Source organism: Thalassophryne amazonica, chromosome 1 (genome assembly GCF_902500255.1).
Source record: "Thalassophryne amazonica chromosome 1, fThaAma1.1, whole genome shotgun sequence".
Taxonomy (NCBI): Eukaryota; Metazoa; Chordata; class Actinopteri; order Batrachoidiformes; family Batrachoididae; genus Thalassophryne; species Thalassophryne amazonica.
In genome coordinates this window covers 49,070,779-49,089,396 of record NC_047103.1, presented here as the reverse complement: position 1 = coordinate 49,089,396, position 18,618 = coordinate 49,070,779, and the positions used below count along the sequence as shown (strand labels likewise).

The 18,618-nt window shown below is 41.4% G+C and overlaps 1 protein-coding gene across 2 annotated transcripts in view; it reads left to right on the top strand.

Annotated features, from left to right (window-relative positions):
- The window catches only part of tmprss7 (transmembrane serine protease 7), a 50,269-nt gene extending 31,727 nt beyond the window's left edge, over nucleotides 1-18,542 (top strand). For both annotated transcript variants that reach the window (XM_034169515.1, XM_034169510.1), the window contains exons 17-18: nucleotides 8,989-9,125; nucleotides 18,304-18,542. In XM_034169515.1, the coding sequence (XP_034025406.1) occupies nucleotides 8,989-9,125; nucleotides 18,304-18,468 (302 nt within the window). In that variant the 3' untranslated portion in view covers nucleotides 18,469-18,542. The remainder of the gene's footprint in view (nucleotides 1-8,988; nucleotides 9,126-18,303) is intronic.
- The last annotated feature ends 76 nt before the right edge of the window (nucleotides 18,543-18,618 follow it).

Below are 18,618 nucleotides of genomic sequence, written 5' to 3'. Positions count from 1 at the left end.
AGAATAACAGGTCTATTAAATAATTTTCCTTGCGTAATAACAGTGTCCGTTTTTATCTCATGGTTTTGGTCTCCATATACTGTACATCTCTGTGGAGCAAAATGGCTACTCCTCTGCTCTTACTGTTAAAATTTGAGTGAAAACACTGAGTGAACCCTCCTACAAAGTCTAGAATTATCCTTGTTCAACAAATTTGTCTCCTGCAAGTAAACAATGCAACTGTAATTTACTCAAATGTGAAAATATTTTGTTGCCTTTGATTTGGTGATTCAGTCCATGAACATTCCAGCTGACCACAGTGGTAGGAGTTACACTTTTACCAGACAACATTGTGACAGTTCAATGTAAGGGCATTGACGATGGGTAAATAAGTGTAAAAAAAGTAGCATCTGCAATAAAAAAAAAAAAAAACGCACCTGTCTTCCAAAACACATGCCGGGGGAAAACACCCCAAAGACAAAAACAAAAAAACGAATCAGGTCTAGTCCTAGAGATGGACCGAAATACTTCCCGTGTATAAACTCTAAATCACACTCCATAACAAGTAACAAAATGCTTACCATGTCACCCCATACAGGGACAGTTGTAGCCTTATTAGCCATATTATTAATAATTACATTATTAAATTACTATTGTCACATGCCCTTGGCTCAGAGGACAGTGACAAGGAGGAGACACAAACGAGAGGATTAGAAAAATAGAAGTATTTATTTACAATAGTTTAAGTCAATAAATTAAAAGGTGCAAAGATGTGCAGCTGTGCAAAAAGGCGCTCCGTTACCGGTCAGCGCAGCGAGACATCCTAGAAAGAGAGGGAGAGAACAAAATGAATTAGTTGGGCCCACTTAAATAAGAGACAGGGACACCGGGCCCAGGTGCCCCTGATTATGGGCCCGCCCCGCTACAGGACGGCGGGGACCTTCACACCCTCTCCCTTCAAAAGGGAAGTCCACCTAAGGACTTTCCAAACCAATTGCAAACAGCACAGTTTTTTTGTTTTTAGTAGTACTATATATTTTTTTGTTGCACCAAAATTACATTTACAGCTTACCTATATTCAGATATTCAGCTATACATTTTTCTCTTTTGCAAACTACTTTAAAATCTGATAGGACTAAGTTTTTTCTTCTATTTTCCATTATCAAACAAGAGAAGTTCTACCATTTGCAAGGAATCAAATTAGACTTAGCTATACAAGGCTAAAGATGACACCAATTGGTAAAGTCACAAGCTTAGCACACTGCTCTGTCACTGTCCTCTGCTGCACCTCCAGAGTTCCGGCACCTGAAACTGGGGAGAGGCAGAAGAGAGACAGGCACAAAAATTAAAGCAACTTTGCTTTTTCCTTTTTTAAACTGGCGCACGTGACAAAGCATCAGCCAACAAGTTATCAGAACCTTTAATATGACGAATGTCTAAACTGAACGCCTGTAGAAACAGCACTTTCAACGTTTTTTTCACACCTAAGTGACCAGAGTCATCATGGGCAACTGAGCACATCACGAAACATCTCAGGAACAACAATCTGAAAAATGGGCTCACCAACAAAGTCACCATGATATGGGACCCACTTGCGCACCAACAGACCCTCCTGCATGAAGTACCCATGAGCAGCACTCTGTACCTTGTCACCTGGAAGAACATTTTCAAACAAAACTGAAAGAGTTGCAGACTTTTGATGCTGACTCCATTCCTTCACAGAGACAGATGCGGGGAGCTCAGGCAACAAGACTGAGCTCTCAAGCACATCCGACTCAGACGCACGAAATTGAGCGCGCGTCACGACACAAGCCGGAAACACTTCTGAACACTGCTCTTCAAGCAGAGACAATGAGCGTGGCTCAGGGGTCACCACGGGCAAAGGAGACCTCGGCCACACCGCACTACCAACCAAATCATTGCCTAAAATCAATGAAACCCCAGGAAGCGGCAGAGCGGGGCGCACGCCTACAATCACCAGACCATTAATAAACCCACATTCTAACATAATTGTATGCCTTGGCACGGAGACCACACCCAGCTCCATTCCATGCATAAGGACAGAGTCACCCGTTTCTGTAGCAGAGGAGTATGGAAGCACAGAAGCCACTATAAATGAATGCTTAGCCCCTGTGTCTCGCAGCATCTTAATATGAACACGCTGCTCGCTCCCCACAATGGACACATACGCATCATGGATGAAAGGAGCAAAAGCTTTATCGAACTTTTTCCTTGACTTATTTGAAGTTGACAGAGCAGGAGCTGAAGGTACGTACATTTTACGCCTGCTTTTAGACTTAAGCACAGGACACTGAGACTTCCAGTGACCCGTTGCCTGACAGTAGTTACACCTGCTAGAGTGCCCTCTGAATGAAGTAGAGCGACCCTGCGCAAAGGTCTGCGAGTAGGAGCGACTTTCACTGAATATAGGCTTGGTCCTAAATGGAAAAATTTCCCCCATAGCCCCCTTGTGAGTCAGGACAAAATCATCTGCCAGCTCCGCTGCCTTAAGGGCGATGGTGGGTTTCTGTTCAGTAACATAAGTAGCTACATGCTGAGGAATACAGTTCTTAAACTGCTCCAAGATCATCAACTCTGACAAACCCTCAGAAGTGTCAATATTCAAAGCAGAACACCAATGATTAAATTGACAGGTTAAATCTCTAACGAATTCCACGTGAGTTTGACGTTCATTTTTCTCAAAATTCCTGAATTTCTGGCGATAAGCTTCTGGGACTAATTTGTAGGATTTTAGAACCGCAGCCTTTATTTTGGCATAATCCAGACACTCTGCAGCGCTCAACGCAGAATAAGCCTCATGGGCACGACCAGTAAACACGGACTGCAACAACAAAGCTCTATCACAATCCGCCCAATTTTTAACATCTGCAGTGCGCTCAAACAGAATGAAAAAAGTATCTGGATCTTTTTCATTAAACTTTGGCATTAGGTGCAGACTAGCACCCACGTCAAACACGTTAGGAGCAGGCCTGCAAACAGCAGAGGAAAATGATTCTTCACTCACCTTGCCTATAACCTTACCATCCCGAATCAAGTTCAATTTATAGTGTTCCAATTCCAATCTCATTTTTTCAGTCTCTTGTCTGACACGTTCCAATTGAACCTCTTTTTCAGCTTCAGTTCTCAGTCTCATTTGTTCTAATTGAAGTTCATCTTTTCTACTTTTCTCTTGTTCAATTTGCAGCAACATTAATTCCTTACGCTGCTCAAAACTCAGTCCATCAAACGAAACAGACAGCTCGGGTTTAGAATTGACATATAAACCCGACTGTTGCTCTCCCCCTCTCAGGATGCCTTTATTAAAAAGCGCAGCACTGATTATATCTCTAACATCATCTTTGCGTATATTATTTCCCACTGTAATGCCATAGTGTTTAGCTATCTGCAATAAGTGTTTCTTTTGATAATTTTCCAAAAAACTTTCAGAAGGAGTGGGGAAAAAAATGTGAAACAGAAGCCATGGTTACAAAAAAAAAAGTAATGTGAACCGAACTGAATACAAACTGCCAAACTCACATAACCGAGGCTGAGGGCCAGCGCGTCCCTCAGAGTCCCCCGCCCTGAACTACTTAACCCCAAATCTACCTGCTTAACCTAGTCTTCTTGCGGTCTCATATGGTGGGTATTTATGCGCTAAAACCCGATGGGTCTGAGCAGCGACCAGCAAGCTGACAACCCCCAGAACACCACGGAAGCGCTCCCAAGCCGAAGCTTGTAGCCACGTTCACCGCTGCCCTCACAAAATAAAAGCAGGCAAATCTCCTTATGAGAAAAGCCACTAAAGCCTAATGAAGGACTCCGAAACACCATGCAGCACGAGACAGCACTTACCTTCACCTTGGATAAAAAAAAAAAACACAATTTAACTTCAAACCTCTCGCGTGTCCCCACACACAAACGAACAAACGTGCAATCAGCAGGTGCGCACCGGATTCTATGTAATCAGCGCTCGGCAAAGCCCCAACACAAAAAACAGGCCTAAAAACAAACTAACCAAATAAATTTACAAAAACTAAACGCGCTGACTACAAAAATTAAATTTAAAGGACGAGCCCCCACTCTTGTCACGTGCCCGTGGCTCAGAGGACAGTGACAAGGAGGAGACACAAATGAGAGGATTAGAAAAATAGAAGTATTTATTTACAATCGTTTAAGTCAATAAATTAAAAGGTGCAGAGATGTGCAGCTGTGCAAAAAGGCGTTCTGTTATCGGTCGGCGCAGCGAGACGTCTTAGAAAGAGAGAGGGAGAGAACAAAATGAATTAGTTGGGCCCACTTAAATAAGAGACAGGGACACCGGGCCCAGGTGCCGTTGATTATGGGCCCGCCCCGCTACAGGACGGCGGGGACCGTCACACTATTACTTTAATCATTAATGTATAATGTAATTTTAATGTAACTTCGACAACAACAATAATGTTAAGAAAAAGGTAGACATCCTTCTTGACCAGGAAGGTGAAATGCTAATAAAAATATAACTACTCTAATGGAACCGGGCACTAAATAAAAATATATATTGCTATACATACATGTAGAGCCCAACCAACAACATTAAATATTACTTCAGCAGTCAATTTCACCTGGCCATGGATAATAGAAAACTAAGGTGCATTAAAACAAAGCCAAAGTAGTTGGAAATTTCACCTTTTGTCCCAGTCAAGCAGTCTTGCATTCTTTCAGGACAAATTCCTTTGCTGTCTTGGGGTCTTTGAATCTGCTTTCACGGCCATCCGACGTAGTGATCCTCAGTATGGCAGGGTACATTAAGCCGTAGCGGACTCCCACACAGCCGCGAAGCAGATTCCTCACTTCTGTAAATGCTGCGCGCTGTTTACTCACGGCCTGAGTGAAGTCTGGCAGGACCCGAATGCGATCTCCATCCGCGGTCGTTATCACTCCAGCCTCCGTGGCCTTCTTCAGAAGCATTTCTTTCTCAGTGAAATAGTGGCATTTGTTCATGAAAGCACGCGAAGGGGAATCATCGTTAGTTGGTCTCGCCCGGGTGGTCCTGTGTGCTCTGTCCAGACACGGCAGCTTATCCAGACCCAGTGACTGTTTGAGCATGGCGGCTATGTATTCGGGCGGATGTTTGCCGTGTTCGTGGCCCTCTCTGACCCAGGTCACGCGGAGGTTCGAGCAGCGAGAACGGGCTTCCAAATCTTCACATTTGGCCTTAAGTGTAGCAAGATCCTTCTTCATTCTTAGTACATCAGATTCTAAGCTCGTGATAATGTCCGAGTGTGCACTCACTCCTATTTCCAGCTCAGTAGTCCGACTCTCGATGCTATCCAGCCTCGTGTTGATTTTCTCAATGACATTACGCAGCTCTACCTGGGTTTCAGTTGCTTTCTCATCTGTTTTCTTGAACAGTTCTTGTTTCAGTACGACAATAGCATTAAGAATTTGATGGTTGCTGGTGCTTGTTGTGCCCTGGTCCGAGCAGGCTGGGACAGGTATGCTAGTGTTAGCATTAGCTTCAACTCGAGGCTTGTCCTCCACAACTTGTTGTTCAGGCTTGTTTGGTGTTTTTTTAGGCATCACGAACATATATCAGATACACCACAGCTTCAGATTTCTGCTCAAAAACGTTGTTGTCGAAATTTTTAAAGCCAAGTGACGTTAAAAGAGAATGTCCCTGTATGGAGCTCAACATAACACGTCTTTACATGGCGCTGCCTCACCGGAAGTCTCTCATCACCACTCAATTACGGTGACATTTGGGTCAATTTCAAGGTTGCACCGAGATACTCGAGATCTTGTCATTTGCCACCCTTGTTGGCGTAACATCACAAGAACCAGTTGACCCATTTCATTCATATTTAGCATAAGGGTGTACTTTGGTGATCCCCGACACTTTGTATTATTGATTTGTGGGGACCAGGGGGATATGTCATCTCCTGATGACTCTTGTTTAACTATGGCGGGATTTTTAATATGTTTGAAAATTCCCTTCTTTTTTTTTTTAGCAGCTCCTTTTTTAAACATAGTTTAACATACTTTGGTAGTCCCTTGCATTACCATGGAGCGTGTGTGACATTATCAAACATGATATCACCAGTAGGTTTTCTGGAAGTGCCAGGGTTGTGCTAACATTATACTGTGTGTGTGGTACAATTGTTTTTGCACATATTACATGGTACTCGTAGATCACACTTGTGAGCAAAGGTGATCTTCACACTTCACTTTGTCAGGATTATTGACTGCAGTGAATGTGAGACCAGGACCTAAATCTCTACCCTACTCAGTTCTTGGCACCCAAGACAAGATCAGGGACCTGATTCAGGTCAAAATTTGATCTGGCCTTGTCACAACCTGGTCTGCCCAGTTCTACTGGCTCTGATCTGTGTGCCAGTTTAACTGCTGTCTGAGCAGATCTGAGTGGATCACATGACAGAAATGGAGAAAATGTGTTCCTGAACTGAAAAAGTGATGTGTGATGCATAGAGGAAAAAAAATAGTTCTTTTGCAATCCCACTTAATTACTTTTTAGTTTTTGACGCATTTTGTTGTTGTTTTAACTGTCTTTGGATTTGTTCAGGATAGACACATTTTATTTGGGGTCGGGTCTAATGATTCCAAGGTGTCTGTTTTGGATAGACTTTTCACAGCTCTGTCTCATGTGACACCCAAAATGGTGGATCTGTGAATGAAGGTTTTTCAGAAACCGCTTTGGATCGCTTTGCTGTTTCATTCTTTACACTTCATATATCATTACTATGAAAATTCACAAGTCTGAAACTGTGCTGAGCTTGTGACTGGTACAGTAATCAGAACACCTCTCATGGTTTAGTTTTCTGATTTGCTTACCTTTTTCATGTATGAATCAGACTGTGGAGCTGATAAACATTAACTGTGGGACTGCAGGAAAATAATCCATTTCCTGATGTGAACCTTGAGCCTCTTCATGTCCACCCATGTAATAGTAGCTCTTAATGTTAAAGACCACCAAATTTCATATTTTTGCAGACAACAAAATGTCAGCCCATCTTCCTGAGCTTTTGTGAGGTTTTTAAAGCTATTTACGATTTCTTATCAGCAGTTAAAAAAAAGCAGATAAATAACATTTACTGGTACTTGCTAATTAGGCAACTATAATGTACAATCTAAGATGATGTGTACACAATATAAAAAAATAGGGCTGTGCCTTAAGTTTTAAAAATAATTAGTTTAATCACAGCTAAAAGTCATGCCTTAAAATGTCATTGGAACAAAACATAGAATCAACACACAAGGTGTATTTTAATTAGTATTCAGGTTTAACCAACAGATTGTTCACTTATTTACCTTCTGACAAATGAGACAGTAAATGAACAGATAATCTCTTAGTGTCTCTGTATTCCTGTCTTTCTGACGATGCTATAAGGGAATGGTCAGATTAGGATGAAGCATCATGGAGAAGAGACTGTACCCAAGTTGAGGAAGAGTTGAGCAAACCTTTGGGTTGAGTTGAGCTTGTTGCTGACTTTAAAGGGCTCAAACAGGGCAAAGTCTGCTTTAATCAACCTTTTGAGGTTTCATGTCACTGCGGTTTCATATTAAACATCCCTAAAATCCCAACAATTTTATAGCTGTGCATGTAAAAACTCTATGTAATGAGCAAATGTATGCCTGAAATGGTGCAGTATTTATGTCTGTGACATATGTCACTGACAGCATTAGCTGGAGTCTGGCTTACTCTGAGAGAAATGCCCACTAAAGCCTGGTTCACACGACAATAATTAGGCTGATATCTGACCCGATCTTCCCCTTCCGACAATCTTAAGGACGTCCCGACAATTGTGATGAGACTAAAGATAATCTTATCAAATATTCCTGTCGTATGTGGTGTGTTAAGAGCGCTCTGATCTGCTTGGAAGGACATCAGGAGCTCTCCGATTGCAAATCGGGGATGTTCAACATGTTGGATTGTCTTGGCCTGATATCGTAGTGTTTTGTGTCCCCAAACCATGGTCGGCACTATTTAACAACCCTGTAACTCTGATGCTCAAACTTTCATGGGCTTTTATTTCCTCAAATATAAGATACAGATTTTTTTTTTCCCAAATACTTACTTCTCCCCCACCCCTCCCAAATATCCTGTAGTTGAAAATACTTTTAATATATAATGGGGATGTTTGCCGAAATTTCCACATCGGACTTAGAGTGGTTAAAAAGTGCCTACCCCCGACCACAAACGAGCACGCAGCCTGCTGAATGTGATGTGTGGCCAATCAGAAAGCGAGGTGACAGACGTACAGAGCAGAAAACAAAATCAAAACAGCTGTTCTGACTTCTGACTTACCAGAAAGTCCGGTGGTCACGCTGCCTCCACTCCTTTTAAGAACACTTTTTCTTTTTGTATCATTTTTTTCCCCCTCTGTTTTAAATAGTCCACAAACTATCTCCGTCTGTTTATTCTGAAGTCACGTTTAATCTCAAGAGATTTTGCGAGATTTCCTGTCTGACCTGGGAATGTTCATGTGTGGTGTGTTGTCTTTACAGTGTGGCTGAACACCACACACTGTACAACCAAACCTGTTAGATCTATGATTTTTTTTTTATCTCCAAGTGTGTGGTCTCTCAGGTTTTGGAAACCTACAGATAATTTTAAAATCCTGCTGTGTGAACCAGGCTTTAGCCGACCTTTGATCTGTGCAACATACTCACATGGTCTGATGCAAATGAAGGAAAACATACACACACACACACACACACACAAAACAGTTGCAGCAGTTACAAATTGTTCAGGAGAAATAAAAAGGAAAAAATAGAACAAAGCTGGAAAGTGCACATCACAGATTAGGAAATCATCAAAACACCAGAGAAAACAAATGAATATTTTATAAGCTGTGAATAATGAATTTACTCTTTGACCTTTAATTGATTTTTTTTTTTTATTCTGAGCACCAAATGTGTCACTTCTATAAAGTGTTGTCTACACTGTCTCAATCACATCATCTCTTCCTATGCACTATGTCATCAGTCACACTTCTATCGCCCCTCCTGCAGATAAGGTGCTCCCCTCAGTGCTGCAGAAAGCAGAGGTGTCCATACTGGGCCAGAGTGAGTGTAAGAAGAGCTACGGCCTTGTGTCACCACGCATGTTGTGTGCCGGGGTGCCCTCTGGAAAGCAGGATGCCTGCAGGGTTAGTGCATATAAAGTGTGCATCTCCATGTTAGATTGACCAGAGAGGTGATTTGTTTTTGGTTGGTTTTTTTTTTGTTTTTTTTAAATTCCACTGTTATACTATACTGGACATACAGAAAATTATTTTGTCATATTTGTGTCTATCTATGTGTGATTGGGCACATTCTTGTAACCATGGCAATTCAATAACAATTCATGGCACACACTTGATACTTACACCATAGGTACCCCCTTTGAAGCAGGTGAACTGGTTACATTTTAGGTACATATTACATATAGTTACATAGCAGGGGTGATGGCCAAGTGGTTAGTGTGCTTGGTTTCAGTGCGGAAGGTTCCCAGTTCAAACCCCACCCCAGCCCATTTCTCCATATAATTTGGAGTTGCATCAGGAAGGGCAACGGCGCATCTTGTGCCAAATCTGAATGCGGGTCCATGCTGGATTGGCTGTGGTGACCCTGCTCAAAGGGGGGCAGGTGAGAGTCAAACATTACAAGTTTCTTTCCTCCTCTCTGACAATAACCTGAATATCTTTGGGTTGTAGACAAAAGAAGACATTCAAGGACGTCATCATTACTTTGGGAAGCACTGATCAACATGTTTTACTATTTTTGCTCTTGCTTGCCTCTACTGATGGTTGGCTCTCACTGCGGTATTGTATCACTTCCTGTTCCGGAGCACAGCGGTGTTTTGCTGTATCTGTTAGCTGTTTAATCTGCGTAGTTAGATTGATCTAGATAACTAGATAACGATTTGTTTCACAGTGTAATCTTCACGTGCCTTAACTAAAGCACTCCCTCTGCTGAATCACCTCTAAATTATTCACACATTATTCACTTTGTGTGTTTTTAGGAATCTGCTAGCTTAGCACATCTACTAGCTCTTAGCTGGTTTAGCATGGCGGCTTCTCCTGTTTCTCCCGCACTTTTCTGCTCTGGGTGTGAAATGTTTAGTTATTCCTCGGCCTCCTTTAGCAGTAATGGTACTTGTAATAAGTGTAGCTTATTCGTAGCTTTGGAGGCCAGGCTGGGCGAATTGGAGATTCGGCTCCGCACCTTGGAAAATCCTACAGCTAGCCAGGCACCTGTAGTTGGTGCAGACCAAGGTAGCTTAGCCGCCGTTAGCTGTCCCCCAGCAGATCCCGAGCAGCCGGGAAAGCATGCCGGCTGGGTGACTGTGAGGAGAAAGCGTAGTCCTAAACAGAAATCCCCTGTACACCACCAACCCGTTCACATCTCTAACCGTTTGTCCCCACTTGGCGACACACCCGCCGAGGAACAAACTCTGGTTATTGGCGACTCTGTTTTGAGAAATGTGAAGTTAAATGTGGTCTATTAAACATTAGGTCTCTCTCTTCTAAGTCCCTGTTAGTAAATGATATAATAATTGATCAACATATTGATTTATTCTGCCTTACAGAAACCAGGTTACAGCAGGATGAATATGTTAGTTTAAATGAGTCAACACCCCCGAGTCACACTAACTGCCAGAACGCTCGTAGCACGGGCCGAGGAGGAGGATTAGCAGCAATCTTCCACTCCAGCTTATTAATTAATCAAAAACCCAGACAGAGCTTTAATTCATTTGAAAACTTGACTCTTAGTCTTGTCCATCCAAATTGGAAGTCCCAAAAAACAGTTTTATTTGTTGTTATCTATCGTCCACCTGGTCGTTACTGTGAGTTTCTCTGTGAATTTTCGGACCTTTTGTCTGACTTAGTGCTTAGCTCAGATAAGATAATTATAGTGGGCGACTTTAGCATCCACACAGATGCTGAGAATGACAGTCTCAACACTGCATTTAATCTATTGTTAGACTCGATTGGCCTTGCTCAAAATGTAAATGAGTCCACCCACCACTTTAATCATACCTTAGATCTTGTTCTGACTTATGGTATGGAAATTGAAGACTTAACAGTATTCCCTGAAAACCCCCTTCTGTCTGATCATTTCTTAATGACATTTACATTTACTCTGATGGACTACCCAGCAGTGGGGAATAAGTTTCATTACAGTAGAAGTCTTTCAGAAAGCGCTGTAACTAGGTTTAAGGATATGATTCCTTCTTTATGTTCTCCATTGCCATATACCAACACATGGCAGAGTAGCTATCTAAACTCTGTGAGTGAGATAGATTATCTCGTCAATAGTTTTACATCCTCATTGAGGACAACTTTGGATGCTGTAGCTCCTCTGAAAAAGAGAGCCTTAAATCAGAAGTGCCTGACTCCGTGGTATAACTCACAAACTCGCAGCTTAAAGCAGATAACCCGTAAGTTGGAGAGGAAATGGAGTCTCACTAATTTAGAAGATCTTCACTTAGCCTGGAAAAAGAGTCTGTTGCTCTATAAAAAAGCCCTCCGTAAAGCTAGGACATCTTACTACTCATCACTTATTGAAGAAAATAAGAACAACCCCAGGTTTCTTTTCAGCACTGTAGCCAGGCTGACAGAGTCAGAGCTCTATTGAGCCGATATTCCTTTAACTTTAACTAGTAATGACTTCATGACTTTCTTTGCTAATAAAATTTTAACTATTAGAGAAAAAATTACTCATAACCATCCCAAAGACATATCGTTATCTTTGGCTGCTTTCAGTAATGCTGGTATTTGGTTAGACTCTTTCTCTCCGATTGTTCTGTCTGAGTTATTTTCATTAGTTACTTCCTCCAAACCATCAACATGTCTATTAGACCCCATTCCTACCAGGCTGCTCAAGGAAGCCCTACCATTAATTAATGCTTCGATCTTAAATATGATCAATCTATCTTTATTAGTTGGCTATGTACCACAGGCTTTTAAGGTGGCAGTAATTAAACCATTACTTAAAAAGCCATCACTTGACCCAGCTATCTTAGCTAATTATAGGCCAATCTCCAACCTTCCTTTTCTCTCAAAAATTCTTGAAAGGGTAGTTGTAAAACAGCTAACTGATCATCTGCAGAGGAATGGTCTATTTGAAGAGTTTCAGTCAGGTTTTAGAATTCATCATAGTACAGAAACAGCATTAGTGAAGGTTACAAATGATCTTCTTATGGCCTCAGACAGTGGACTCATCTCTGTGCTTGTCCTGTTACACCTCAGTGCTGCTTTTGATACTGTTGACCATAAAATTTTATTACAGAGATTAGAGCATGCCATAGGTATTAAAGGCGCTGCGGTGGTTTGAATCATATTTATCTAATAGATTACAATTTGTTCATGTAAATGGGGAGTCTTCTTCACAGACTAAGGCTAATTATGGAGTTCCACAAGGTTCTGTGCTAGAACCGATTTTATTCACTTTATACATGCTTCCCTTAGGCAGTATTATTAGAAAGCATTGCTTAAATTTTCATTGTTCCGCAGATGATACCCAGCTTTATCTATCCATGAAGACAGAGGACACACACCAATTAGTTAAACTGCAGGAATGTCTTTCAGACATAAAGACATGGATGACCTCTAATTTCCTGCTTTTAAATTCAGATAAAACTGAAGTTATTGTACTTGGCCCCACAAATCTTAGAAACATGGTGTCTAACCAGATCCTTACTCTGGATGGCATTACCCTGACCTCTAGTAATACTGTGAGAAATCTTGGAGTAATTTTTGATCAGGATATGTCCTTCAGTGCGCATACAACCCCGGGCAAAAATTATGGAATCACTGGCCTTGGAGGATGTTCATTCAGATGTTTAATTTTGTAGAAAAAAAGCAGATCACAGACATGACACAAAACTAAAGTCATTTCAAATGGCAACTTTCTGGCTGTAAGAAACACTATAAGAAATCAGGAAAAAAAAATTGTGGCAGTCAGTAACGGTTACTTTTTTAGACCAAGCAGAGGGAAAAAAATATAGAATCACTCAATTCTGAGGAATAAATTATGGAATCATGAAAAACAAAAGAACGCTCCAACACATCACTAGTATTTTGTTGCACCACCTCCGGCTTTTATAACAGCTTGCAGTCTCTGAGGCATGGACTTAGAGTGACAAACAGTACTCTTCATCAATCTGGCTCCAACTTTCTCTGATTCCTGTTGCCAGATCAGATTTGCAGGTTGGAGCCTTGTCATGGACCATTTTCTTCAACTTCCAGCAAAGATTTTCAATTGGATTAAGATCCGGACTATTTGCAGGCCATATTGACCCTATGTGTCTTTTTGCAAGGAATGTTTTCACAGTTTTTGCTCTATGGCAAGATGCATTATCATCTTGACAAATGATTTCATCATCCCCAAACATCCTTTCAATTGATGGGATAAGAAAAGTGTCCAAAATATCAGTGTAAACTTGTGCATTTATTGATGATGTAATGACAGCCATCTCCCCAGTGCCTTTACCTGACATGCAGCCCCATATCATCAATGACTGTGGAAATTTACATGTTCTCTTCAGGCAGTCATCTTTATAAATCTCATTGGAACGGCACCAAACAAAAGTTCCAGCATCATCACCTTGCCCAATGCAGATTCGAGATTCATCACTGAATATGACTTTCATCCAGTCATCCACAGTCCACGATTGCTTTTCCTTAGCCTATTGTAACCTTGTTTTGTTTTTTTTGTGTGTTTAGGTGTTAATGATGGCTTTCGTTTAGCTTTTCTGTATGTAAATCCCATTTCCTTTAGGCGGTTTCTTACAGTTCGGTCACAGACGTTGACTCCAGTTTCCTCCCATTCGTTCCTCATTTGTTTTGTTGTGCATTTTCGATTTTTGAGATATATTGCTTTACGTTTTCTGTCTTGACGCTTTGATGTCTTCCTTGGTCTACCAGTATGTGAACAACCAACATCTTTTGCAACATTGCGTGATGATTTACCCTCTTTTAAGAGCTTGATAATCCTCTCCTTTGTTTCAATTGACATCTCTCGTGTTGGAGCCATGATTCATGTCAGTCCAATTGGTGCAAAAGCTCTCCAAGGTGTGATCACTCCTTTTTAGATGCAGACTAACAAGCAGATCTGATTTGATGCAGGTGTTAGTTTTGGGGATGAAAATTTACAGGGTGATTTCTATAATTTATTCCTCAGAATTGAGTGATTCCATATTTTTTTCCCCTCTGCTTGGTCTAAAAAAGTAACCGTTACTGACTGCCACAATTTTTTTCCTGATTTCTTATAGTGTTTCTTAAAGCCAGAAAGTTGCCATTTGAAATGACTTTAGTTTTGTGTCATGTCTGTGATCTGCTTTTTTTCTAAAAAAAAAATTAAACAACTGAATGAACATCCTCCGAGGCCGGTGATTCCATAATTTTTGCCAGGGGTTGTATTAAGCAAATATGTAGGACTGCTTTTTTTCATGTTTCTGTGTAGGCTCTCAGTTGTCCAGGTGGTTTCCATAGTAGAGAAGCTTGAATCTTCGACTGGACTGGGTTGCTTGACGCGAGGATGTTTCGCTTCAAATCGCAGAAGCTTCCTCAGCTAAAATTCTTGCTGTGGAAGTCTGACTTCTGTCTGACTCTTGTAGAGAAGAATTAAACAGAAGCCAACAAAAGCTGGAGTTTTAAACCCAGTTTTAAAATCCCAGTTTACTTTAAACCGGTTAACACCTTGAGACAGAAATTAGTTCACCCTAAGGACATGATCCCTAGTTACAAACAGAGCAATGTAGTGTATTCTATCAGATGTCAGGAAAACTGTAACGAACACTACATAGGTGAAACGAAGCAACCTTTACACAAAAGGCTATACCAGCACCAGAGAGAGGGCGCCAGTGGACCTCAGTCTGCGATTCACCTCCACCTTAAAGACACTAACCACACGTTTGAGGACAAGGAAGTTAAAATATTAGCCAGAGAGAAGAAATGGTTTGAGAGAGGGGTCAAGGAGGCATTCTTTGTGAAACGTTTGAAACCCAGCCTTAACCGGGCTGGGGTCTGAGACACACTTTATCCCCTGTTTACAATGGGGTACTCAGGTCAAAGGAGTTTCAGTCTTTTGTTCATGGTAATGAGTCATTCACGTCATCAAGGGAGCCATCAGAAAGGCATCCATCCCATCATTAGAGGGACAACTGTCCTGCCATTAGGTGTGCTAACTACAGCACAATAGTTGCTAATTAGAGCTATTGTTTAGTCACTAGCCTATAGCAGTCTGCCTCTCAGTAGGAGGGGTCTGGTTAGGTTTAAAACTCCAGCTTTTGTTGGCTTCTGTTTTATTCTTCTCTACAAGAGTCAGACAGATGTCAGACTTCCAGAGCAAGAATTTTAGCTGAGGGAGCTTCTGCGATTTGAAGCGAAATGTCCTCGCGTCAAGCAACCCAGTCCAGTTGAAGATTCAAGCTTCTCTACTATGCTTTTTTACATTTGCGCAATATCTCTAAAATTAGAAAGGTCTTGTCTCAGAGTGATGCTGAAAAACTAATTCACGCATTTATTTCCTCTAGGCTGGACTGTTGTAAATCATTATGATCAGGTTGTCCTAAAAGTTCCCTGAAAAGCCTTCAGTTAATTTAAAATGCTGCAGCTAGAGTACTGACGGGGACTAGAAGGAGAGAGCATATTTCACCCATATTGGCCTCTCTTCATTGGCTTCCTGTTAATTCTAGAATAGAATTTAAAATTCTTCTTCTTATAAGGTTTTGAATAATCAGGTCCCATCTTATCTTAGGGACCTCATAGTACCATATCACCCCAATAGAGCGCTTCGCTCTCAGACTGCAGGCTTACTTGTAGTTCCTAGGGTTTTTAAGAGTAGAATGGGAGGCAGTGCCTTCACCTTTCAGGCTCCTCTCCTGTGGAACCAGCTCCCAATTCGGATCAGGGAGACAGACACCCTCTCTACTTTTAAGATTAGGCTTAAAACTTTCGTTTTTGCTAAAGCTTATAGTTAGGGCTGGATCAGGTGACCCTGAACCATAGTTATGCTGCTATAGACTTAGACTGCTGGGGGGTTCCCTTGTTGCACTGAGTGTTTCTTTCTCTTTTTGCTCTGTATGCACCACTCTGCATTTAATCATTAGTGATTGATCTCTGCTCTCTTCCACAGCATGTCTTTTTCCTGATTCTCTCCCCTCAGCCCCAACCAGTCCCAGCAGAAGACTGCCCCTCCCTGAGCCTGGTTCTGCTGGAGGTTTCTTCCTGTTTAAAGGGAGTTTTTCCTTCCCACTGTAGCCAAGTGCTTGCTCACAGGGGGTCGTTTTGACAGTTGGGGTTTTTCTGTAATTATTGTATGGCTTTTGCCTTACAATATAATGCGCCTTGGGGCAACTGTTTGTTGTGATTTGGCGCTATATAAATAAAATTGATTTGATTTGATTTTGTACATGTTCTGGACCTAACAACTAATCGATTAACTGAAAAAATAATAGGTTGATCAAATATGAAAATAATCATTAGCTGCAGCCCAAGTTATTTTTAGCCATATAACAGTACATGGCAGATGCCTGGTACTTGTAAATGAGCTACATTACATTTACCTATATTACATTATGCTGTAGGTTTATGCAGATATTTACTGTATATATTAAAAAGCATGAAATAGTTTTTTAATATATACAGTAAATTTCTTTCTTTCTTCTTTCTTTCTGTGGTAACTCATTAACAATACACAGTCGACATGGCATATGGTAGATACTTTCACAACAGTACCACCTGGGGAGTGCTGATTAGGTGTTGTGGTTGTTTGTTATATGTATTTGCTTATTAATGAGAACAAAGCCATTTCTGGAAAATTATGTAGTCTATAGAATTAACTGTAAGAGTGTTTCTATATATATATATATATATATATATATATATATATATATACACAGTGAGGAAAATAAGTATTTGAACACCCTGCGATTTTGCAAGTTCTCCCACTTAGAAATCATGGAGGGGTCTGAAATTTTCATCTTAGGTGGATGTCCACTGTGAGAGACATTTAAAAAAAAAATCCGGAAATCACAATGTATGATTTTTTTAAATAATTTGTTTGTATGTTACTACTGCAAATAAGTATTTGAACACCTGTGAAAATCAATGTTATTTTTTGGTGCAGTAGCCTTTGTTTGCAGTTACAGAGGTCAAACATTTCCTGTAGTTATTCACCAGGTTTGCAGACACTGCAGCAGGGATTTTGGTCCACTCCTCCATACAGATCTTCTCCAAATCTTTCAGGATTGGAGTTTCAGCTCCCTCCAAAGATTTTCTATTGAGTTCAAGTCTGGAGACTGGCCAGGCCACTCCAGGACCTTGAAATGCTTCTTATGGAGCCCCTCCTTAGTTGCCCTGGCTGTGTGTTTGGGGTCATTGTCATGCTGGAAGACCCAGCCATGACCCATCTTCAATGCTCTTACTGAGGGAAGGAGGTTGTTTGCCAAAATCTCACAATACATGACCCCATCCATCCTCCCTTCAATACGGTGCAGTCGTCCTGTCCCTTTTGCAGAAGAGCACCCCTAGAGTATGATGTTTCCACCTCCATGCTTCACGGTTGGGATGGTTTTCTTAGGGTTGTTCTCATCCTCTAAACATGGTAAGTGGAGTTGATTCCAAAAAGCTCTATTCTGGTCTCATCTGACCACATGACCTTCTCCCATGCATCCTCTGGATCATCCAGATGGTCACTGGTGAACTTCAAACGAACCTGGACATGTGCTGGCTTGAGCAGGGGGACCTTGCTGCCCTGCAGGATTTTAAACCATGACAGCATCATGTGTTACTAATGTAATCTTTGTGACTGTGGTCCCAGCTCTCTTCAGGTGATTGACCAGGTCCTCCTTTGTAGTTCTGAGCTTTCTCAGAATCATCCTTACCCCACAAAGTGAGATCTTGCATGGAATCCCAGACCGTGGGAGATTGACAGTCATCTTGTTTCTTCCACTTTCTAATAAATAATCATAACAGTTGCTGTCTTCTACCAAGCTGCTTGCCTGCTGTCCTATAGTCCACCCCAGCCTTGTGCAGGTCTACAGTTTTGTCCCTGGTGTCCTTAGACAGCTCTTTGGTCTTGGCTATGGTGGACAGGTTGGAGTGTGATTGATTGAGTGTGTGAACAGGTGTCTTTTATACAGGTAACAAGTTCAAACGTTTGCAATTAATACAGGTAAAGAGTGCAGAATAAGAGGGCTTCTTAAAGGAAAAATTAACAGTTCTGTGTGAGCCATCAGGCAAATCAAGTGCCTGTTATTGAATATGCTTTATATAGTGTATGTTTCGTTTTAGGAATGTCATTGTCATGTCAAATGTCATTAAATCTTCTCTGTCTCAGGGGGATTCAGGTGGCCCTTTGTCCTGTCAGGCACCAGGTGGTGGGCGCTGGTTTCTGATTGGCATCGTCAGCTGGGGTGCAGGCTGTGGAAGGCCAAATCTACCAGGGGTCTACACCAGGGTCAACAAGTTCACCTCCTGGATCCACAGCCATATCACGACATAACAGACCTCTGATTCATCCAGTGGCCAGCAGGCCTTTAAATATTTTCACACCAAATAATAAAAGCATCATCACATACAACATGCCATCTAAATTATTATTTTTTTATATTAATAGAAATGTCTGCTTTTTGCTGATTTTTACAAATTAACC